The following is a 17,745-nucleotide window of genomic DNA, read 5'->3' as shown; positions in this document are numbered from 1 at the left end:
TAGCTCTAGCTGCTCCAACAATACTCTTGTTCTTCCTCTCAGCCACCCCATTCTGCTGAGGGTTATGAGGTGCTATCAACTCTCTCCTAATACCTTCCTTTGCACAAAACTCCTTGAAGGCATTGGAGATATATTCTCCACCATTGTCACTTCTCATTGCCTTGATTTTCTTCCTGGTCTGCTTCTCTACCAAGGCCTTAAACTCCATGAACCTGTCTAAGACCTCATCTTTCTTTTTCATAAAATAAATCCAAGTTTTCCGAGAAAAATCATCAATGAAAGTAACATAATACCTGTGTCTCATCAATGATGGAGAAGAAAAGGGCCTGCACACATCTAAATGCACCAACTCCAAAATACTTTTGGCTCTGTTGTCCTGACCATGGAAAGAAGACTTGGCATACTTGCCAATCATGCATCCCTTGCACACTCCACTCTTGTCTAGACCGCTCGCTAGTAATCCTATTGCAATCTGTTGAAGAATCTTCAGCGCCCCATGATGCAAGTGTCCCATGCGCATGTGCCAAAGTTCACCTACATCTGCACATCCTACCATGCCGCCCAAGGCAACATCAGTCTCTACATGCAACTTGTAGAGTTTTTCACCCTCACACTTATTTGCTTCTTACATCCAGAAGCCAAGTGTTGGAGGCTATGTTGCACGAAACTTCTAAGAACCTGACATTTCAAGTTGTACCCATACCTAAAACTCCGAAACTCCGCTGAAACTTGGCCGAAATTCAACCATCATGTAATGATCTATGAGAGTTAATATAGACTTGATCTTATTCCATTTTTTCTTGCAAGATAATGTGTTATGCACTTATTTATAAATCTCTCTCTCTCTCTCTCTCTCTCTCTCTCTCTCTCTCTATATATATATATATATATATATGACGTTTTGACCGACATTTCCATTTTTGGGAGGTAACGCTTCTAAACATGCCTGTTTCGGAAACTCCGAAACGTTTCAACGCTTCGTGCAACTTAGGTTGGAGGTAAGCCTTACCTCTGTTGAAGATGACATCATATCCTTTATCCTCAAGGATAGCTATTGAAACCAAGTTCTTCTTCAGCCCTGGAACATAGAGAACATCTTTGAGATGAAGAGTATTACTTGACTCCCTCTCAAAGCTGACAGTACCAACTCCCTTGGTAGCATACTTGCCATTATCTCCAAGCTCGATATTCACCTGCATATCCTTCTAGCTGGCTGAAATACTCTCGATTTCCAGTCATATGGAAAGAGGCTCTTGAATCAATATACCACGTATTGCTCCCTACTGAGCTTTCCATGCAAGCTATCAATGAGAAATCATTCTCAAACTGAGAGGCAAACTCATCTACCTCGGCTAATGCAGCAATATGCTCCTTATTTGACCCCTTCTTTTGATTAGGACACTTAGAAGCATATTGTCCAAAAACATGGCAATGAAAGCCTTTGATCTTACTCAAATCTCTCTTCTTCTTGTCACCCTTTTGACTGTTCTCACTCTTCACTTTGATTCCCTTGCCTTTGACTTTACTTGCAAGAGCAAGATTTTCTCCTCCTTCTCAACCATGGACCCCTTGCCACCGCTACTAGAAGTCTCAACTAGTCTAAGCCTTAGCTCCACTTGGATGAAGTCACTCCACAAGCATTCCCAATCCAACAACTTATCTCGTCCAATAATGCTTTGAACAAAAGTGTGCCAATCTTTGGTAAACCCATTCAGAGCCACACACACTAGCTCTGTGTCCATGGGCTTCTCTCCAACAGTTGCTAGCTCATCACAGACTTCCTAAATTCTGGTGAGATAGGCAGTTACACACTCACCCTTCTACATCTTGATTGTCCTCAGCTTCTCTTTGAGGACCATCTTCCAGTTCTTGGAAGAATTTTGGTAGAGCTTGACAAAAGCATCCCACTTCTCCTTAGTTGTATCATTAGTTGCAACATGAGGGACTACATGATCCCAAAGTCCATCCAAGATCATCCTCTTGGCCTTGGCCATCTACCTTTGGAAGAGTCTCAACTCGTCTAGATCTGAAGGCTTTGTAACACCTTGCTCAACGAATTCTTTCAACCCAAACTCATCCAATAAAAACAATATGCAGACCTTCCAAACACCAAAATTTGAGGAGCAATCCAGTCTAACCTACTCTCGCAATCCTAATCATGTGTGAGTTGTCATTTTTGAAGACTATGTGTTGATTGATTTTTGTTCACAACTTTGATACCATGTAGAAAATCCACGAAATAAATTTTGATCTACTAATATGAACAATCTGAAAACAAGTTTTCTTTTCACATAGAGACAAACTTTCTCTACCAAATAGCAGCAGAATAGAACAGAAATAATTGCACAAATTCACAGAATAAACAACACAATTTTTTAGGGAACCCAATTGGGAAAAACCTCACTTGCTTCAAAATTTTATTGAGGAAAACTAAGTAATAGATCACATATAAATACAAGCTTGTTTCAATCTGAAAATACAATGACTCTCATGCTTGTCCTAGGCTTGAAACCCCTGCTTGATCCCTGATCTTCTTCCTCTTTCTCTGTGCACTAGAGGCTCCACTTTCCTAGCACAATTCCTAAGGAAATAGCCTCTTATTTCCTAGCGTTGCTTGAGCTCCTATTAAATAGGGAATTTCTGTTAAAATTGGCAACTAGGGCCAAATTCCACCTTAGGACAGCTCATATGATGGAGATGATTATTGCATTGGATTCCTTTTTTCGAAAAGTCCAATTTTGATATAAAGATCATCTCATTCTGACAAGCAGAAGTGGAATTTTGAATTTATTTTCTCTCATACACAAATTGTCAAGGTCGGCCTTAGTCAAATGTAGGCTCAAGAAGCCCAATGGATGTGTCTCCTCACCCTCAACGAATTGTATAGATAGGAGTGACCCTCTCCTCATTTGGGCATCACTCATCACATCAAAATCATCTCTCTCTCCTCTCTTGATTGGTTTGTACAGCTTGGGCAGCACCTCTCTCTCTTCGCATGTGTGGCAGGAGACCGAAAATTTCAGGGTTAAGTGCAGGACGAATTTCAGAGAAACAGACCAGCGTTGACCAGGGCTCATTTGACCTTCTTTGACTTCGATTTTCAGGGCAGAATTTCGATCTTTTGAGGCCACATTTATTGGCACATAAATCGAAGTGTTTGGGACAGTTTGACCAGCATTGACTTCAGATTTGACTGCAGAAAATTACAGCAGTGTTTCTCTCTTCTTTAACTGGGTTTGACCGAACTGTTTTGGGATGACTTTGACTCTCCTTGAAGGCTGAATTGGAATGTTGTTGACCGATCTGTTTGGAGGATGTTTTGGCGCTGATTTGACCAGTGTTGATTCTCTGGTTAGGGCTGCAGGTGACTACTGATTTTGACAAAGTTGTTTTGACTATGTATTAGGCAAGTGAATTTGATCTATGTACTCTTCTCTCTATACTGAACTATTGAATAATAATAAGAAGATTTGATCAAAGGGTTTTCCCCACATTGGGGTTTTTCCCTGGCATCTGCCAAATCTTGTGTCCTCTTGTCTTGGCTTGTCTTCTACACTTGTTTTTATATTCTATCTACATTTATTGTCAATGCGATTAAGTTAATGTGATTGTTACTAGAAATAATTTGAAATTGTCATTGCGCTGATAAGGAACATTGAAGTAAATTGTGTTAAAGCATAGAAAATACCATTGTTATCTAAAATTAACAATTTCTCTATTTCTATGAGCACTCTAAGAAGAAATTGCCCTCCGCAATAATTCGCACAAGGAAACCTTCGCTCGTTCCTCCACAAGTTCTCTTGCTCACAAACTCTGCAACTCGTGCTCAAGAATAATGATTACAAAGTGTGCCTTCGATCTTCTTATAAGCAAATGTAATTTGGCTATTGTTAGTGAGTTTCTAAATTAGGAAGTTGAACTGAAGCTTTTCTAGTTAACAAAAGTCAATACAAGTTGATAACTAGTTCCTCCTAAGATTTAGGAGGCTAACTCCACTTGAGCATACAGTTCCCAATTTAACTCACACTAGAGAATAGATAACTCAGTCCTCACTAGTCAAACTGCTTCTTGAACTCGTCCACATCACTAGAACTCATGCATTATTAAAATCAAAAATTTGATTCTTTGAATTAAGGCACAAATCAAGGAATCCATTTCTTCGCAAATTTCAACATCACTTTCTTCTTCTACTATTTTTAGCTTCCTTTTCACCTTGCATTGCAGAGATATCTTATTTGAGAGATAAGAGATGCAAAGTGCCTTGAGGGAGGACAAGTCACTTATATTTATAGCCTTCCTTGAGGGTCGAATGGGTGCCATAAGGGGTTGAGCCGACTTGAGCAAGAGGAGGGCCGACTTGGTCTTTTTGTGGAGGGAAAATCATAATTTCAAAATTCAAATTATTCTTTTGAATATAAAATCAAATAAATATTTTTTTTCTTGCAAGCATAAAGAACATGCTTCATATAAATTTTCTTTTACAAATATAATTTATATTTCATCATTACAAGTACAAATGAATATTATGAAAACCAACCATAGCTACAAAATTCAACAAGGAGCACACAGATGCCATTATGCGAGAACAAAACAAGATGGAGCACACAATTCTCTCTTAAAATTGGCAACTAGAGCCAAACTCTGTGTTGGTCACCTTATTTATGGCAGTTGATATTTTTCTAGGCTCCTCTTGTCGAGAGGTGTAGGATTGATCTAAAGATCATCCGATTCCGACAAGTATTTAAGGAGATATGAATTTATTTGTATTTACTTGACAAATTGTGAAGGTCGGCTAGCAGCTAAATGTGTGGCACACATGCCCAGCAAATCATATAAGTACAAGTGAGGTTGATTCATTATCAACTCATCTCATCTCAACTCATCTTCTCTCTCCTCATCTTATTGGGCCAGCAAAGGAGCAGCTTCTCTCACACGTGCAAGAAGGAGGACAAATTAGGGCAGCGTTGACTTTTTGGGCTGCGTTGACTTTTCTAGGGCTTCGTTGACCAAGTGCTGCACTATTTTATGGAGCGTTGACCAAGGGCTGACTTGCACTGACTTTTTGGGTACTGCGTTGACCTGAAAGTTTACTAACGTTGACTAGTTACGGCTGACTACAGATTGTTGAACTTTGACTGTTGTTTGACTGAGTATTGTGCACTGTTTTGGGTTGCTGAAGATAGCTGTTGAAGACCGAGTTCTTCAAGTTGACTAGAAGTCAATCCGAGGTTGTTTTGACCAAGTTTGACTTTGCTGATTTAGGGTTTGCTGCTGCTGTTATAAAATTACAGATTTCTGAATTGTACTATTTCTCTCTGTTGAACTATTGAAGATTAAAGAAGAATTGATCAAAGGGTTTCCCCACATTGGGGTTTGTCTCTGGCTAGCTGCCACATCTTGTGTCTCTTGTCTTGGCTTGTTTTTTGTCGATCATTTAATGTTCTATCTGCACTTTACTTTATGTTTATGTGATTGCTAAACAATGGCTAATAAAAAGATTTGAAGTAAACTTCTCTAAGCATAGAACATACCATAATTTAACATGGTATCAAAGTTGAGGTGAAGACAAAGCCCAAGCAAGAGCAAGAGCAAGAGCAATCACTGAAGGCTGTTGAAGCAATCTTAAAGAAGTCATGGGGTCCTCAGCACACTTCCCCGCTGAAGACAAACTCCGTGAGAAGTCTGACTATCACAGATGGAAGATGTCTCTCGATCTAACATTGGAAGAGCAGGAAGTGTTGGACCATGTGAGAGGCAATATTGTTGTGCCTCCATCAAATGCATCCATTGCTGCTAGAAGCAAGTGGACCAAGGGAGAAGTCAAAGCAAGGAAGATCATCCGGGACTCTATCGACAAGCGCTTGGTGGCCTATGTTTCCGAGCTGACCACCTCCAAGGAAATCTACGATAGACTGGTGAGTTTATTTAAAGTTAATGATGCAAATCAAGTTTTGTTCCTTAGAAATAAGCTGAAGGAAATTAAGAAGGGCAAAGATGAGAGTATGCAAGCATATTTCTTAAGGATCACCGAGATCAAGAATGATCTCCTATCTATTGGGGAAGTAGTCCCTGACAGGGAAATGACTATCACAACTCTCGGAGGATTGCCACCTGAATGCTATATATTCAGGACTACTCTTCTCAACAATAATGTAATTCCTGGATTTGAGGAATTGATGGCAAGATGCATTCAAGAAGAAACAAGGATGGAAGAGCAAGAAATGCCCGCACTTAGAGGCAATCCCTCTGCCTTTTCTTCTCATGCTAAAAGAAGAAACTATTTTGGGGCTAAATCCAAAGGAAAGGTCAGACCGAAGGGTGGAAGAAAAGGACGAGGTTACAATTGCAACAAAATGGGCCACTATGCAAAGGAGTGCCCTCATAAAAGGGACTCACATCATGATGATGATCAAAATCACTTTCAAGGCAATAAAAGGAATGGCAGGTTCAATGGCAGAGGTAAAAGGAATGTCAGAAATCAAGGAAGAGGTCAACCCTTCAAGAAGGCAAGAAACTCCAAGTATGAATCTAACGTTGTCAACAATAAGCAAGATGAATATTATCTACCAGTGGTCCTCTCTACTACTGCTCCCCCGGACTCGCTGGGAAATTGGCTTATTGATAGTGGTGCCTCAAGGCACTTCACTAGTTATAAAGAAGCTCTCTCTAATCTAATAGAGAAGGAGACCAACTTGGAAATTGTTCTTGGGGACAACTCAAAATATCCCGTGAAAGGCATAGGGAATGTCACTCTTCAATTGAATCAGGGAAATACAATTCATTTACAAGAAGTCTTATATGTACCTAATCTCAAAGAGAACCTGGTGTCCATTTCGGCAATGGAAGACAAAGGCTACAAGGTGGCCTTCATCGATGGCAAGGTACGTGTATGGAAAAAGAACTTTAAAGATGCTTTCACTCTTAGGTTTCAAGTTGATTCATTATATCAGGTCGAAGGAAGTCCGTTGGGTGTCATGTCTTGTGACACATCTCTTCAGTCCGAACTATGGCATCGGAGGTTTGCTCACCTTAGCTCTACCCGATGTGAGAAAAATGGTGACCAGGATGCCCGAGTTCAGATTAGAGCAAGAAGGTGTATGTCCGAGATGTCAAAATGGGACCATTCCCCTCAAGCCAAAGCAAGACCTCTGATATATTGTAGTTGGTTCACTCAAACATATCTAGTATGATGCCTGTGAACTCCTTGGGAGGATATTTATATTACCTCACTTTTACAGATGATTATTCTCGTAGACTTGGATATACTTCTTGAAAAAGAAGGATGAAGTGTTCTCTTGGTTTCGTCACTTCAAAGCCTTGATCGAGAATTAAACTGAAAAGAAGATCAAGATCTTAAGGACTGATAATGGGACTGAGTATGAACCCAATGAGTTTCTTGACTTTTGCAAAGAGGCTGGCATTAAGAGGGAGACCACAACACCATATACTCCTGAGCAAAATGGTGTGGCGGAAAAGAAGAATTGTATGATTGTGGAAGTTGTCTATGCTATGCTCCATGATCAAAGACTTCCGAAGCTTCTATGGGCCGAAACTGCGAATACCGCCATATATGTGCAAAAACGATGCCCTCATCAAGCATTGGGTTCCAAGACTCCTAAAGAGATGTTCACTGGTAAGAAACCTAACGTATATTTTGGAATTTTTGGAAGTCCTGTATATTTTCATGTGCCAAAAGAGAAAAGGAATAAATTGGGTGCATCTGGAAAGAAGGAATCTTCGTGGGCTATAGCGAAAACACTAAGGGCTATGGAATCTATGTGGCTGGTCAAAGGGAAGTCGAGATTAGCCATGATGTCACCTTTGATGAAGATATGGCTCTTAGCAAAGTTGACAATCTTCCTACTCTAAGGGGATCTAAAGAAGTTTGCAACAAGGAACCAAAGGAAATGAAGATGAGACGATGTCCGATGTGGAAGAACCTATGGATCCTATTGATCCCCCTCCACAAGAGCCTTCCTCTTCTAGGAAGAGGCCTTCATGGCTGAGGGGAACACTTGATGATGCTGAAGGACACATTGGACCCAGGGGAACTTTCCGGGAAAGTAAGAAGTCGGCCAGGTATCAGGGATACTTGACCATCATGAGCACGATCATCCAAAATGAGCCTTCAACATTTGCAGAAGTCGTCAAGCATCAAGTATGGAAGGATGCTATGACTGAGGAATATGAGTCCATCATGAAAAATGATGTCTAGGATGTGGTCCCCAGACCCCTGGACAAAGCAATTGTCACGTCGAAATGGCTTTACAAGATAAAGCATGGACTATGACGAGATATTTGCACCTGTTGCCCGATACACCACCATCCGCTCAATCATAGCCCTTGCTGCTTCGCAAGGATGGAACCTACATCATATGGATGTCAAGACCACGTTCTTGCATGGTTCAATCAAAGAGGTAGTCTATGTGGAACAACCCGAAGGATTTGAGATTCATGATCAGGAATCTCATGTGTGCAGGTTGAAGAAAGCCCTCTATCGGCTGAAGCAAGCACCCCGAGCGTGGTATGAGAGGATCGATAGCTACTTGATGAAGTTGGGATTCACCAGGAGTGAAGACGACCCTAACCTTTACTTTAAGGTTGAAGATGACAAACCTCTCATATTAGTGTTGTACGTTGACGACCTCTTTCTGACAGGTGCAAACCCTCTCATTCACAAATGTAAGAGGGAGTTGGCTTCTGAGTTTGAGATGAAGGACCTAGGACTGATGCACTATTTCCTAGGACTAGAAGTCTGGAAGAAGCCAGGGGAGATTTTCCTATCTAAAGGAAAATATGTGGTGAAGATATTGGAGAGATTCGGTATGGTGGACTGCAAGCCTGTGACTACCCCGATGGAGCTTGACTTCAAGAAGTTAAGCAGTAGTGTTGCTGGACCTGTTTTACAAAATGCTACCGAGTATCGTCAACTCATCGGAGCATTGATGTTCTTGGTGAACTCCTGTCCGAATATATGTTTGCAGTCACCATATGGTTGAGCCTCACCATACACATTGGATTGGTGCCAAAAATCTGTTGAGATATCTTCATGGCACAATCACTCATGGGTTGAGATATACTGCCGGAGATGTGAGACTACATGGATATACAGACGTTGATTGGGCAGGCAGTGTAGTGGACCGAAAGAGCACTTTCGGGTGTTGTTTCTCTTTGGGATCTGCCTCGATATCCTGGATGAGCAAGAAGCAGAAGTCGGTGGCTTTGACCACCGCCGAGGCAAGAATACATTGCTGCTAGTATGGCCTCTTGTGAGGTGGTCTGGTTGCGGAAGCTCTTCAGTGAGTTGTTTGGATTTACATTGGATACTACCATGATCCTGTGTGACAACCAGAGCGGGATTCGTTTATCAGAGAATCTTGTATTTCATGATCGCTCCAAACATATCGATATCAGGTACCACTATATCCGGGATATGGTACAGCAGGGAGCAATAAGGCTCCAACATATCGATACAGATGAGCAGGTCGCTGACATTTTGACGAAGCCCCTGGGAAAGGTCAAATTCTTGACTTTCCGAGAACGACTTGGTGTCGTTCAGAGACCCTCTTATGAGGGTCGAATATGATGCATACATTGAGCTCTGGGAGCTCCAGGGGGCACAGGGTACTTCTTAGAGCGACATGCGACCACAGGGCGACTCACCATCCCCTGGTGGTGCGCTATGTACAAGGTGAAAGGTTCAACCTTCCCCTGTGACACCCCATGGCAACTGTGGGACAAGATGATTAGTTCTCCTGTGGGCCAGGATGATTAGTTCCACCGTGGCGACTGTGGGACAGGATGATTAGTTCTCCTGTGGGCCAGGATGATTAGTTCTCCCGTGGCAATTGTGGGACAGGATGATTAATTCTCCTGTGGGCCAGGATGATTAGTTCTCCCGTGGCAATTGTGGGACAGGATGATTAATTCTCCTGTGGGCCAGGATGATTAGTTCTCCCGTGGGCTAGGATGATTAGTTCTCCCTTGGCAACTGTTGGACAGGATGATTCGTTCTCCTGTGGATAGGATGATTAGTTCTCCTGTTCTCCCTTGGCAACTGTTGGACAGGATGATTCGTTCTCCTGTGGATAGGATGATTAGTTCTCCTGTCGAGGCATCCTACCCATGCAGTCTGGGACTCATGGGAAGTACCTCTCATCTAATCAATGAGTAGGGAAATGGGGTTAGGGACCATTAGTAGTACTATCGATGGACGCATCGTTGTATCTACCGTACTCCCTATGCTAGGATGACCTCCATTGATCTAGAATCAGTGAGAGTGGTATGACACACTCTAAGACTGACTTCGGGTCAGTGGAGGATGGTATGATACATCCTCGATCATTTCTTCTTCTTCATAGTTCAACAGAGCAAAGAAAAGCAGAGCTGAGCAGTGCAGGGCAGTGCATTTGATGGCAGAGCGAGTACCGATGATATGACTGATTAGCAGATGGAGTTCTCCCTAGTTGAGAGGGATTGCTAAAATTGGCAACTAGAGCCAAACTACATGTGCGTCACCTTATTTATGGCAGCTGATATTTTTCCTACACTCCTCTTGTCGAGAGGTGTAGGATTGATCTAAAGATCATCCGATTCCGACAAGTATTTATGGAGATATGAATTTATTTGTATTTACTTGACAAATTGTCAAGGTCAACCCAGCTAAATGTGTGGCACACATGCCCAGCAAATCATATAAGTACAAGTGAAGTTGATTCATTATCAACTCAACTCATCTTCTCTCTCCTCATCTTATTGGGCCAGCAAAGGAGCAGCTTCTCTCACATGTGCAAGAAGAAGGACGAATTAGGGCAGCGTTGACTTTCTGGGCAGTGTTGACTTTTCTAGGGCTGTGTTGACCAAGTGCTGGGCTGTTTTATGGAGCGTTGACCAAGGGCTGACCTGCGCTGACTTTTTGGGTGCTGCATTGACCTGAAAGTTGACCAGCGTTGACTGGTTAGGGTTGACCGCAGATTGTTGAACTTTGACTGTTGTTTGACTGAGTATTGTGGACTGTTTTGGGCTGTTGAAGACCGAGTTCTTCAAGTTGACTAGAAGTCAATCCGGGGCTGTTTTGACCAAGTTTGACTTTGCTGATTTAGGGTTTGCCGCTGCTGTTATAAAATTACGGATTTCTGAATTTTACTATTTCTCCCTGCTGAACTATTGAAGATTAACGAAGAATTGATCAAAGGGTTTCCCCGCATTGGGGTTTGTCCCTGGCTAGCCGCCACATCTTATGTCTCTTGTCTTGGCTTGTTTTCTGTCGATCATTTAATGTTCTATCTACTCTTTACTTTATGTTTATGTGATTGCTAAACAGTGGTTAATAAAAAGATTTGAAGTAAACTGCTCTAAGCATATAACATACCATAATTTAACATTCTCTCTATAGGATACCATCTGCAAATTTTAATAGATGCTTAGAATTTCCGATTTTAGCATATCTCAAGGAGTTGCTTTCACACTCCTGGATTGTACTTGCTGTCACTGGATGCACTTTTTAATCCCATTGCCCAACTTTTGTGATCATTTGTCGTACATTAATAAAATAATCTTATCTTATTTGGGTGTCCATGCTCCAAAGAACCGAACAGCAGTAGTTTTCTCCAGGAAAGCATCCGACAAGTTATTTTGATAGTCTTAGAAGCCCCTTGCGGGCTTGTTTTTGGTTCAAATGTCTAAACTTGTTTATCAATAGCAGTAGTTTTTATTTGACAAAACTTATAGCCAGTATGGTTATACGTCTGTGTTCTCTCTTGGTTCTGGTAATACAGAAGAAAAAATCCTTTTCGTTTAGCTTTGGAAAATACCAGATTTAATGAACTCCTGAAAGAAGTCACAGTTTATGAATGAACAGACATTTTGCACTATATTATTATGAAGTTAATATAAACCTTTATCAGTACATATAAAAAAGGCATGCATACACTAAGGGTGAATAAAGCCCAAACTATAGTTGAAGTTCTCTTAAGATATCAATGTCCATTCACAACATACAAATAAAACAACTAGTGCAAGGTACACAACAAAACCAATTTGCAGGATTGATGCTACACTATGCATGTATCTGATATATGGAAAAAATAATGATTATCTTGTACAGAACTCTGCATACACAATACAAATTCTCAGTATCTTAAGTTAAACAGTAAATCACACCAAATGGCAAAACCCTATTGCTTCCCCTATCTATGCTGTGACTTAAACATTCCTACACTCTATCAAGACAAGTAAGGGTGCAGTCCCGACTCAAACACTCAAAAGGATTATATAGACATGCAACCATAAGCATTCTGAATACCTACCATCAGCCTAAACCAATTATTGAACTCAAAACACATGACTATAGAAGTGTTCGTTGGTTGTCATCATCCCTAGAATACGAATTGGAAAAAGGCATATAAGGGTGCAGTCCCAACACAGGATTATAAAAGTCATGGAACCATCAGCCTGGACCAGTTATTGAACTCAAAACACATGACTATAAAAGTGTTGGTTGCTTACCATCATCCCTAAAATGATGATAAGTGTTGGTTGCTTATCATCATCATACAAAAAAAAATTATTCACTACAATCAGATTTACTGCATGGAGAAAAACATAAGTACCTCATCAAATACAAGCACCAGATTGTCTGTTGCACTATTTTAATAAAGTTTCAGCTGTCAAGCTTTGAAAATACAGATAGATTTCAATCAGTCCATCCCCCATGTACGTTGACAATATAATGAGCTGGAAACAATGAACCACAAAAAGAGATAATGTAAGATGAAAATGCTATTAATGGATATTGGGAAATAGTTCCGAAATTTCATACTGACAACAATTACCAAACAGTTTAGAAATACACTCTGCTAGAATAAGCTCTTCCATATTTTAACTAAAAAATGGGTCCAATTACTTCCTGGAGCAACTAAGGATTTCAGTTTGCTTACTTAAGGAATGGTATAGCAGTCATGTCATACAGACTAAAAGAAAACATATCCAGAAAAAGAGATCAAACCTGATGAGGAGGATGTCCACTTGATGGCCAAAGTGAAGAAACCTTTACATAGTTGCCTGCTGCTACTGAAAAATAGCATCTGGAAGACTCCCCGTTTCCATAAAGTTCTTTATAGTAGGAAAGACCACCCACGTATATCACACGGTAATGAGAAGAAACTTGAGCTTTCCTTAAATGAGAAGACTTGATTTTATCTTCTATATATCCAAATAATCTTCCCCTTGTGGAGAAAAGTAATCAACTGGGAATCAATATTTGGCACCTATCTTTCAAAGAACATTTTTCCAAAATGAGTGACTCGCTGACTAATGCACCGATCCTCCACAGATGCCACCACCATCAACATAGAAAACAAAGCAGGGATCTGACATCCATATGAGGTGTGCATGCTAGGGAAGTTGTTGGGCAGTGTAGTTACATATTAAATAACCAAGAGGATGATACCTGGCAACTGGCAAGTTGCTGCTCATGTCAACTTTTTCTTGGGAAGAAGAACCTGGAATTTTTGGCGGGAATAACCTCTACTGGTTGTAAATAATAACAACAGTTGCTGTTACTTATATGCCGAGGTACACTTTAGACCTAAAAAAATTCCTAATGCTTCATGACACTAGACATAATTGCTAGGCAGATCATATAGTGCACTATGTAAACTAGGGTTCAGGTAGATATAGCACTATCAAGAAATAGTTCCTTTAGAGCCATGAAAGATCCACACTACATCTAGGATGGGCTATGTAGTTTATATAAATAAAGTTTCCTGATGTCCAGACAAACTAAGGTTTATATTTTCTGAAATACAACAGAAATCTAGCCAGCTCAACCCACATAATGGAAGCATGCATGATGTTACATTTTTCATGACACAACCTCCATGTAGCATTTGGAATACAAAAAAGTGGTATAAGAATGGTAATTGTTTGGGGACTCAATTGCAACTAGAGGCACTCTCAAAAGTGCAAAGACAAGAAATATTTGCTCAGTATCAATCAGAAAAATACTTCCCATCCCAACACATCTGAATACTTATATCCCATTTTCTTAATACAGAGACTGAGGTTACTCAACCCAAGAAATAAGTTAAACCTACAGGAGTTTTTGAATAAAGATGTAGAAGTTGCATACTTGGACTTGGATGCATCACACTCAGGATTGCCCATCTTGTGGTGTATGCTATACGGTTTTGGGAAACTTTGGTGGCATTCTTATCTCCTTCTGACAATTGATATTCAATAGTTATTACTTCCTTTTAAAACATGGAAAGCTAAGCAGTTTCAAAGTTGTTCTGACTCCCGGGAGATCTATGTGCAAATGTATTAAGGGTCCATGCACTAGCACCCTGCATTTTTTGGCAGGCTTGTGTTACCCTGTTGTTTATAAATTTCTTCCTATCATTGCACTCACCTTAAATTTAAGTGCCATCCCCTTTCATGTTACACTGGGACATTGGGAACAAATTTACTGGCAAATAATGCCTACAAACACTAGTCTCGGACTATCAAGATGCAGTTAAAACTCCAAATACCCTTTGTTGTCACCAGTAATCCCCACAGGAACATAATCCATTCCTGAAATGATGGAAGCGAGTGACGTCTCTCACAACAATCTCACGGCCAACAATCCTCGAAATCAACTTGATTGCAGTGTGGCAATCACCACACACACGAAGGTTTTTGATGACTCGAAGTGTTGTCCCTGGTGGGGTGCTAAGAAGCCCAAAAGAAACAGCCAACTTTTCACTATGATGGCTAAGAAGTTCTTCCTTCTGTGTCTCGTCTAGATCGTGCAATACAAAGTTTGTTTCTGGTACATAGCCTGCTGCCTCCATTTGTCCAGTTAATTCGTCCAACTTTGCATAGATCTCTTTTGTTCGTGGGTGTGACATGTCTCTCACCACAAAAGTATGCATGCGGTTCCCAACTTCAATCCAGCTGCATCCCGGTTCCTTCTTCAATCCCCTGTCTTTCATCAATTTTCTTACAATCGCTACATCATCCCACTTGCCAGCTGCAGCAAAGATGTTTGACAGCATGACATACGTAGAAACATCTTCTGGTTCAAGCTTGAGAATAGATTTTGCTGCCTGTTTTCCCAGCTCTACATTCCCATGAATTTTGCAGGCACCAAGAAAAATCCGCCATAGCTTAGTACCATGCTCAAATGGTACACTGTTGATAAAGTCCTTGGCTTTGTCAAGATGGCCAGCACGCCCTAGAAGATCAACCATGCAGGCATAATGTTCTATACTTGGTATGATACCATGATCTTCACTCATGGAATCAAAATATAGTTGGCCTTCAGTTACCAAACCTACATGGCTACATGCAGAAAGAACACCAATGAATGTTATGGAATTTGGCTTTATAGCTTCCTTTTGCATTTGCTCAAAGAGTTGAAGAGCCTCATATCCATAACCATGATGTGCATATCCTACAATCATAGCAGTCCATGAAATCACATTTTGTTCTGGAATATTCTGAAACGCCTTAACAGCATCTTCTATGCTACCAGATTTAGCATACATTGTAATAAGCGAACTCCCCACTGAAAGAGGCAGTTCAAATCCAGTTTTAATGATGTGGGCATGTATCCTCTTCCCCTGTTCTACGGCTGCATGCATGGCACATGCACAGAGGACAACTGTGAAGGTTATTTCACTTGGCTTGAAGCCAGCACGTAGCATTTGGCTAAAGAACTTCAATGCCTCTTCGGCAAGCCCATTATGGGAGCATCCCCCAATTATTGCATTCCATGAGGATTCATCCCTTTTAGGCATGATGTCAAACAGTTGCAGAGCATTATTTATTATCCCACAGTTTGCATACAAAGTAACGAGGGCATTCCATATAGAGATATCTGAGCAGAATCCTGTTCTGATGACATGGGCATGAACCTCCTTGCCTTCTTTTAAGGCTCCTAAGCTGGCACATCCACTGACAACACTGGGAAAAGTGAATTCGTTTGGTTTCATGCTAGCTAGCAGCATTTGGCGAAAGAGTTTCAGGGCATTTTCACCGTCTCCATTTTGTGCATATCCTGCAATAATTGCATTCCATGAGACAACATCGCTCTCTGGCATCTTACCGAATATTTTATAAGCATCTTCCACATGTCCACACTTGGAGTACATGGTAACCAAAGCATTGATTACAGATATGTCCAACTCATACCCAAATCGAATTATATAGGCATGGGTTTCTTCACCCTGTTGCAAGGCTGCAAGGGCAGCACATGCAGTTAGAACGCTAGCCAAGGTGACCTGGTTTGGCAATACCAATTTCAGTTGCATTTGGCCAAACAATTCCAAAGCTACCTTTCCATGCCCATTTTGTGCACATCCAGAGATAATTGCATTCCACGTGATGATGTTTTTTTCAGGCATTTGGTCAAATACCTTGAGTGCATCCTCTAGAATCCCACATTTGGCATACATCGTAATAAGCGCATTTCCCACCATGATATGCAACACAAATCCACTTCTGATTATGCTAGCATGCAATTCCCTGCCGTGATGCAGTGCTTGTAGGTCAGCACATGCACTAAGCACACATGCAAAAGTAAGCTGGTCAGCCTCCATGTCCACTTTTTGCATTTGATGAAACAGTTTCAGTGTTACATGATGACAACCATTAAGCACATACGCTGACATTATGGCATTCCACGACCCCACATCTCGACCTTGCATTTGTTCAAACAGCTTCTGTGCATCATCTATGCTTCCACATCTCGCATACATTGTCACAAGGGCGCTCCTAATACAAACATCGGATTCAAATCCAGTCTTAACTACCTGACCATGGACCTCTTTACCCTGGCTCATGGTTCCCAGGCTCATACAACCCCGAAGAACACTAGCAAAGGTAAACTGATTAGGATCGACACCCGAAATTTGCATTCGAGAAAACAATTTAAAGGCCTCCTTACCATGTCCATTTTGAGCATAAGCAGTGATCATTGCAGTCCACGTGACCACATTTCGTTCAGCCATTTTGTCAAACACTTGGCGTGCATCCTTAAGTCTACCACTTTTGGCATACATATTTAGAAGATGATTTAATACAAACATTTCAGGCTGAAATCCTATTTTAATCATGTGGGAATGTATACATTTTCCATGTACATAATCTTTATTATTAATGCAACTCTGAAGAAGGTATACATATACATCAGAACCTGTTTGAACTCCCTGCTCTTCCATGACAAGAAAGGTATTCAAAGCCTTATTCACTATTCCTTCTTTACATAATTCTACCACATTGTTACATAAACTTGGTTTTGCGCTCAGTTTGCGTGATAGTACATTGAATTGGGTTAATTTCTCCCCAATATTTGCCTGCAATGCCAAAAATCCAACAGGCATAAACCAAAAGAAAACTGTTAATATCACACAACCCACATGAATTCTTGCAGATATGTAAAAAGGATGTGGGGCTTATGTAATGAATCAGTACCTTGTGAAAGCAGAACCTCTTTGACTGAAATAATGCTGGGGTAGACATCAAATGTGAATGTATTGCCGTTGAAGTTAATTCCATGCTATGATGACTTTCATATGTCAAAGTAATTGATTTTGAATTAATTTGAAATATTTAACTCTCCAGATTACATTAATTTTCTCCTTGCACATTTTCTCAGTGGCCATTCAAAAAGCTTGTGATCTTTCACTGATGCACAAGAGAAATAGTAAATCGCCCACGACTATTCTTTCATACCTTTTACCTTTGCGTCTTAAAAATACT

The 17,745-nt window shown here is 40.7% G+C and overlaps 1 protein-coding gene across 3 annotated transcripts in view; it reads right to left on the bottom strand.

Moving 5' to 3' along the window:
- LOC149197534 (pentatricopeptide repeat-containing protein At2g27610-like) overlaps positions 1–17,745 on the bottom strand; it is a 35,814-nt gene extending 18,069 nt beyond the window's left edge. For all 3 annotated transcript variants that reach the window (XM_089405872.1, XM_089405873.1, XM_089405874.1), the window contains exons 1-3: positions 17,458–17,745; positions 13,007–17,339; positions 12,612–12,735 (exon numbers count right to left, since the gene is read on the bottom strand). In XM_089405872.1, the coding sequence (XP_089261998.1) occupies positions 14,541–17,339; positions 17,458–17,541 (2,883 nt within the window). In that variant the 5' untranslated portion in view covers positions 17,542–17,745 and the 3' untranslated portion in view covers positions 12,612–12,735; positions 13,007–14,540. The remainder of the gene's footprint in view (positions 1–12,611; positions 12,736–13,006; positions 17,340–17,457) is intronic.

The sequence above is a fragment of the Pinus tabuliformis genome, chromosome 2_2, assembly GCF_031772625.1.
Source record: "Pinus tabuliformis cultivar Carrire ecotype Pingquan chromosome 2_2, CPIR1, whole genome shotgun sequence".
Lineage (NCBI taxonomy): Eukaryota > Viridiplantae > Streptophyta > Pinopsida > Pinales > Pinaceae > Pinus > Pinus tabuliformis.
The sequence above is the reverse complement of the archived record's forward strand: the minus strand, read 5'-3'. Positions and strand labels throughout refer to the sequence as shown.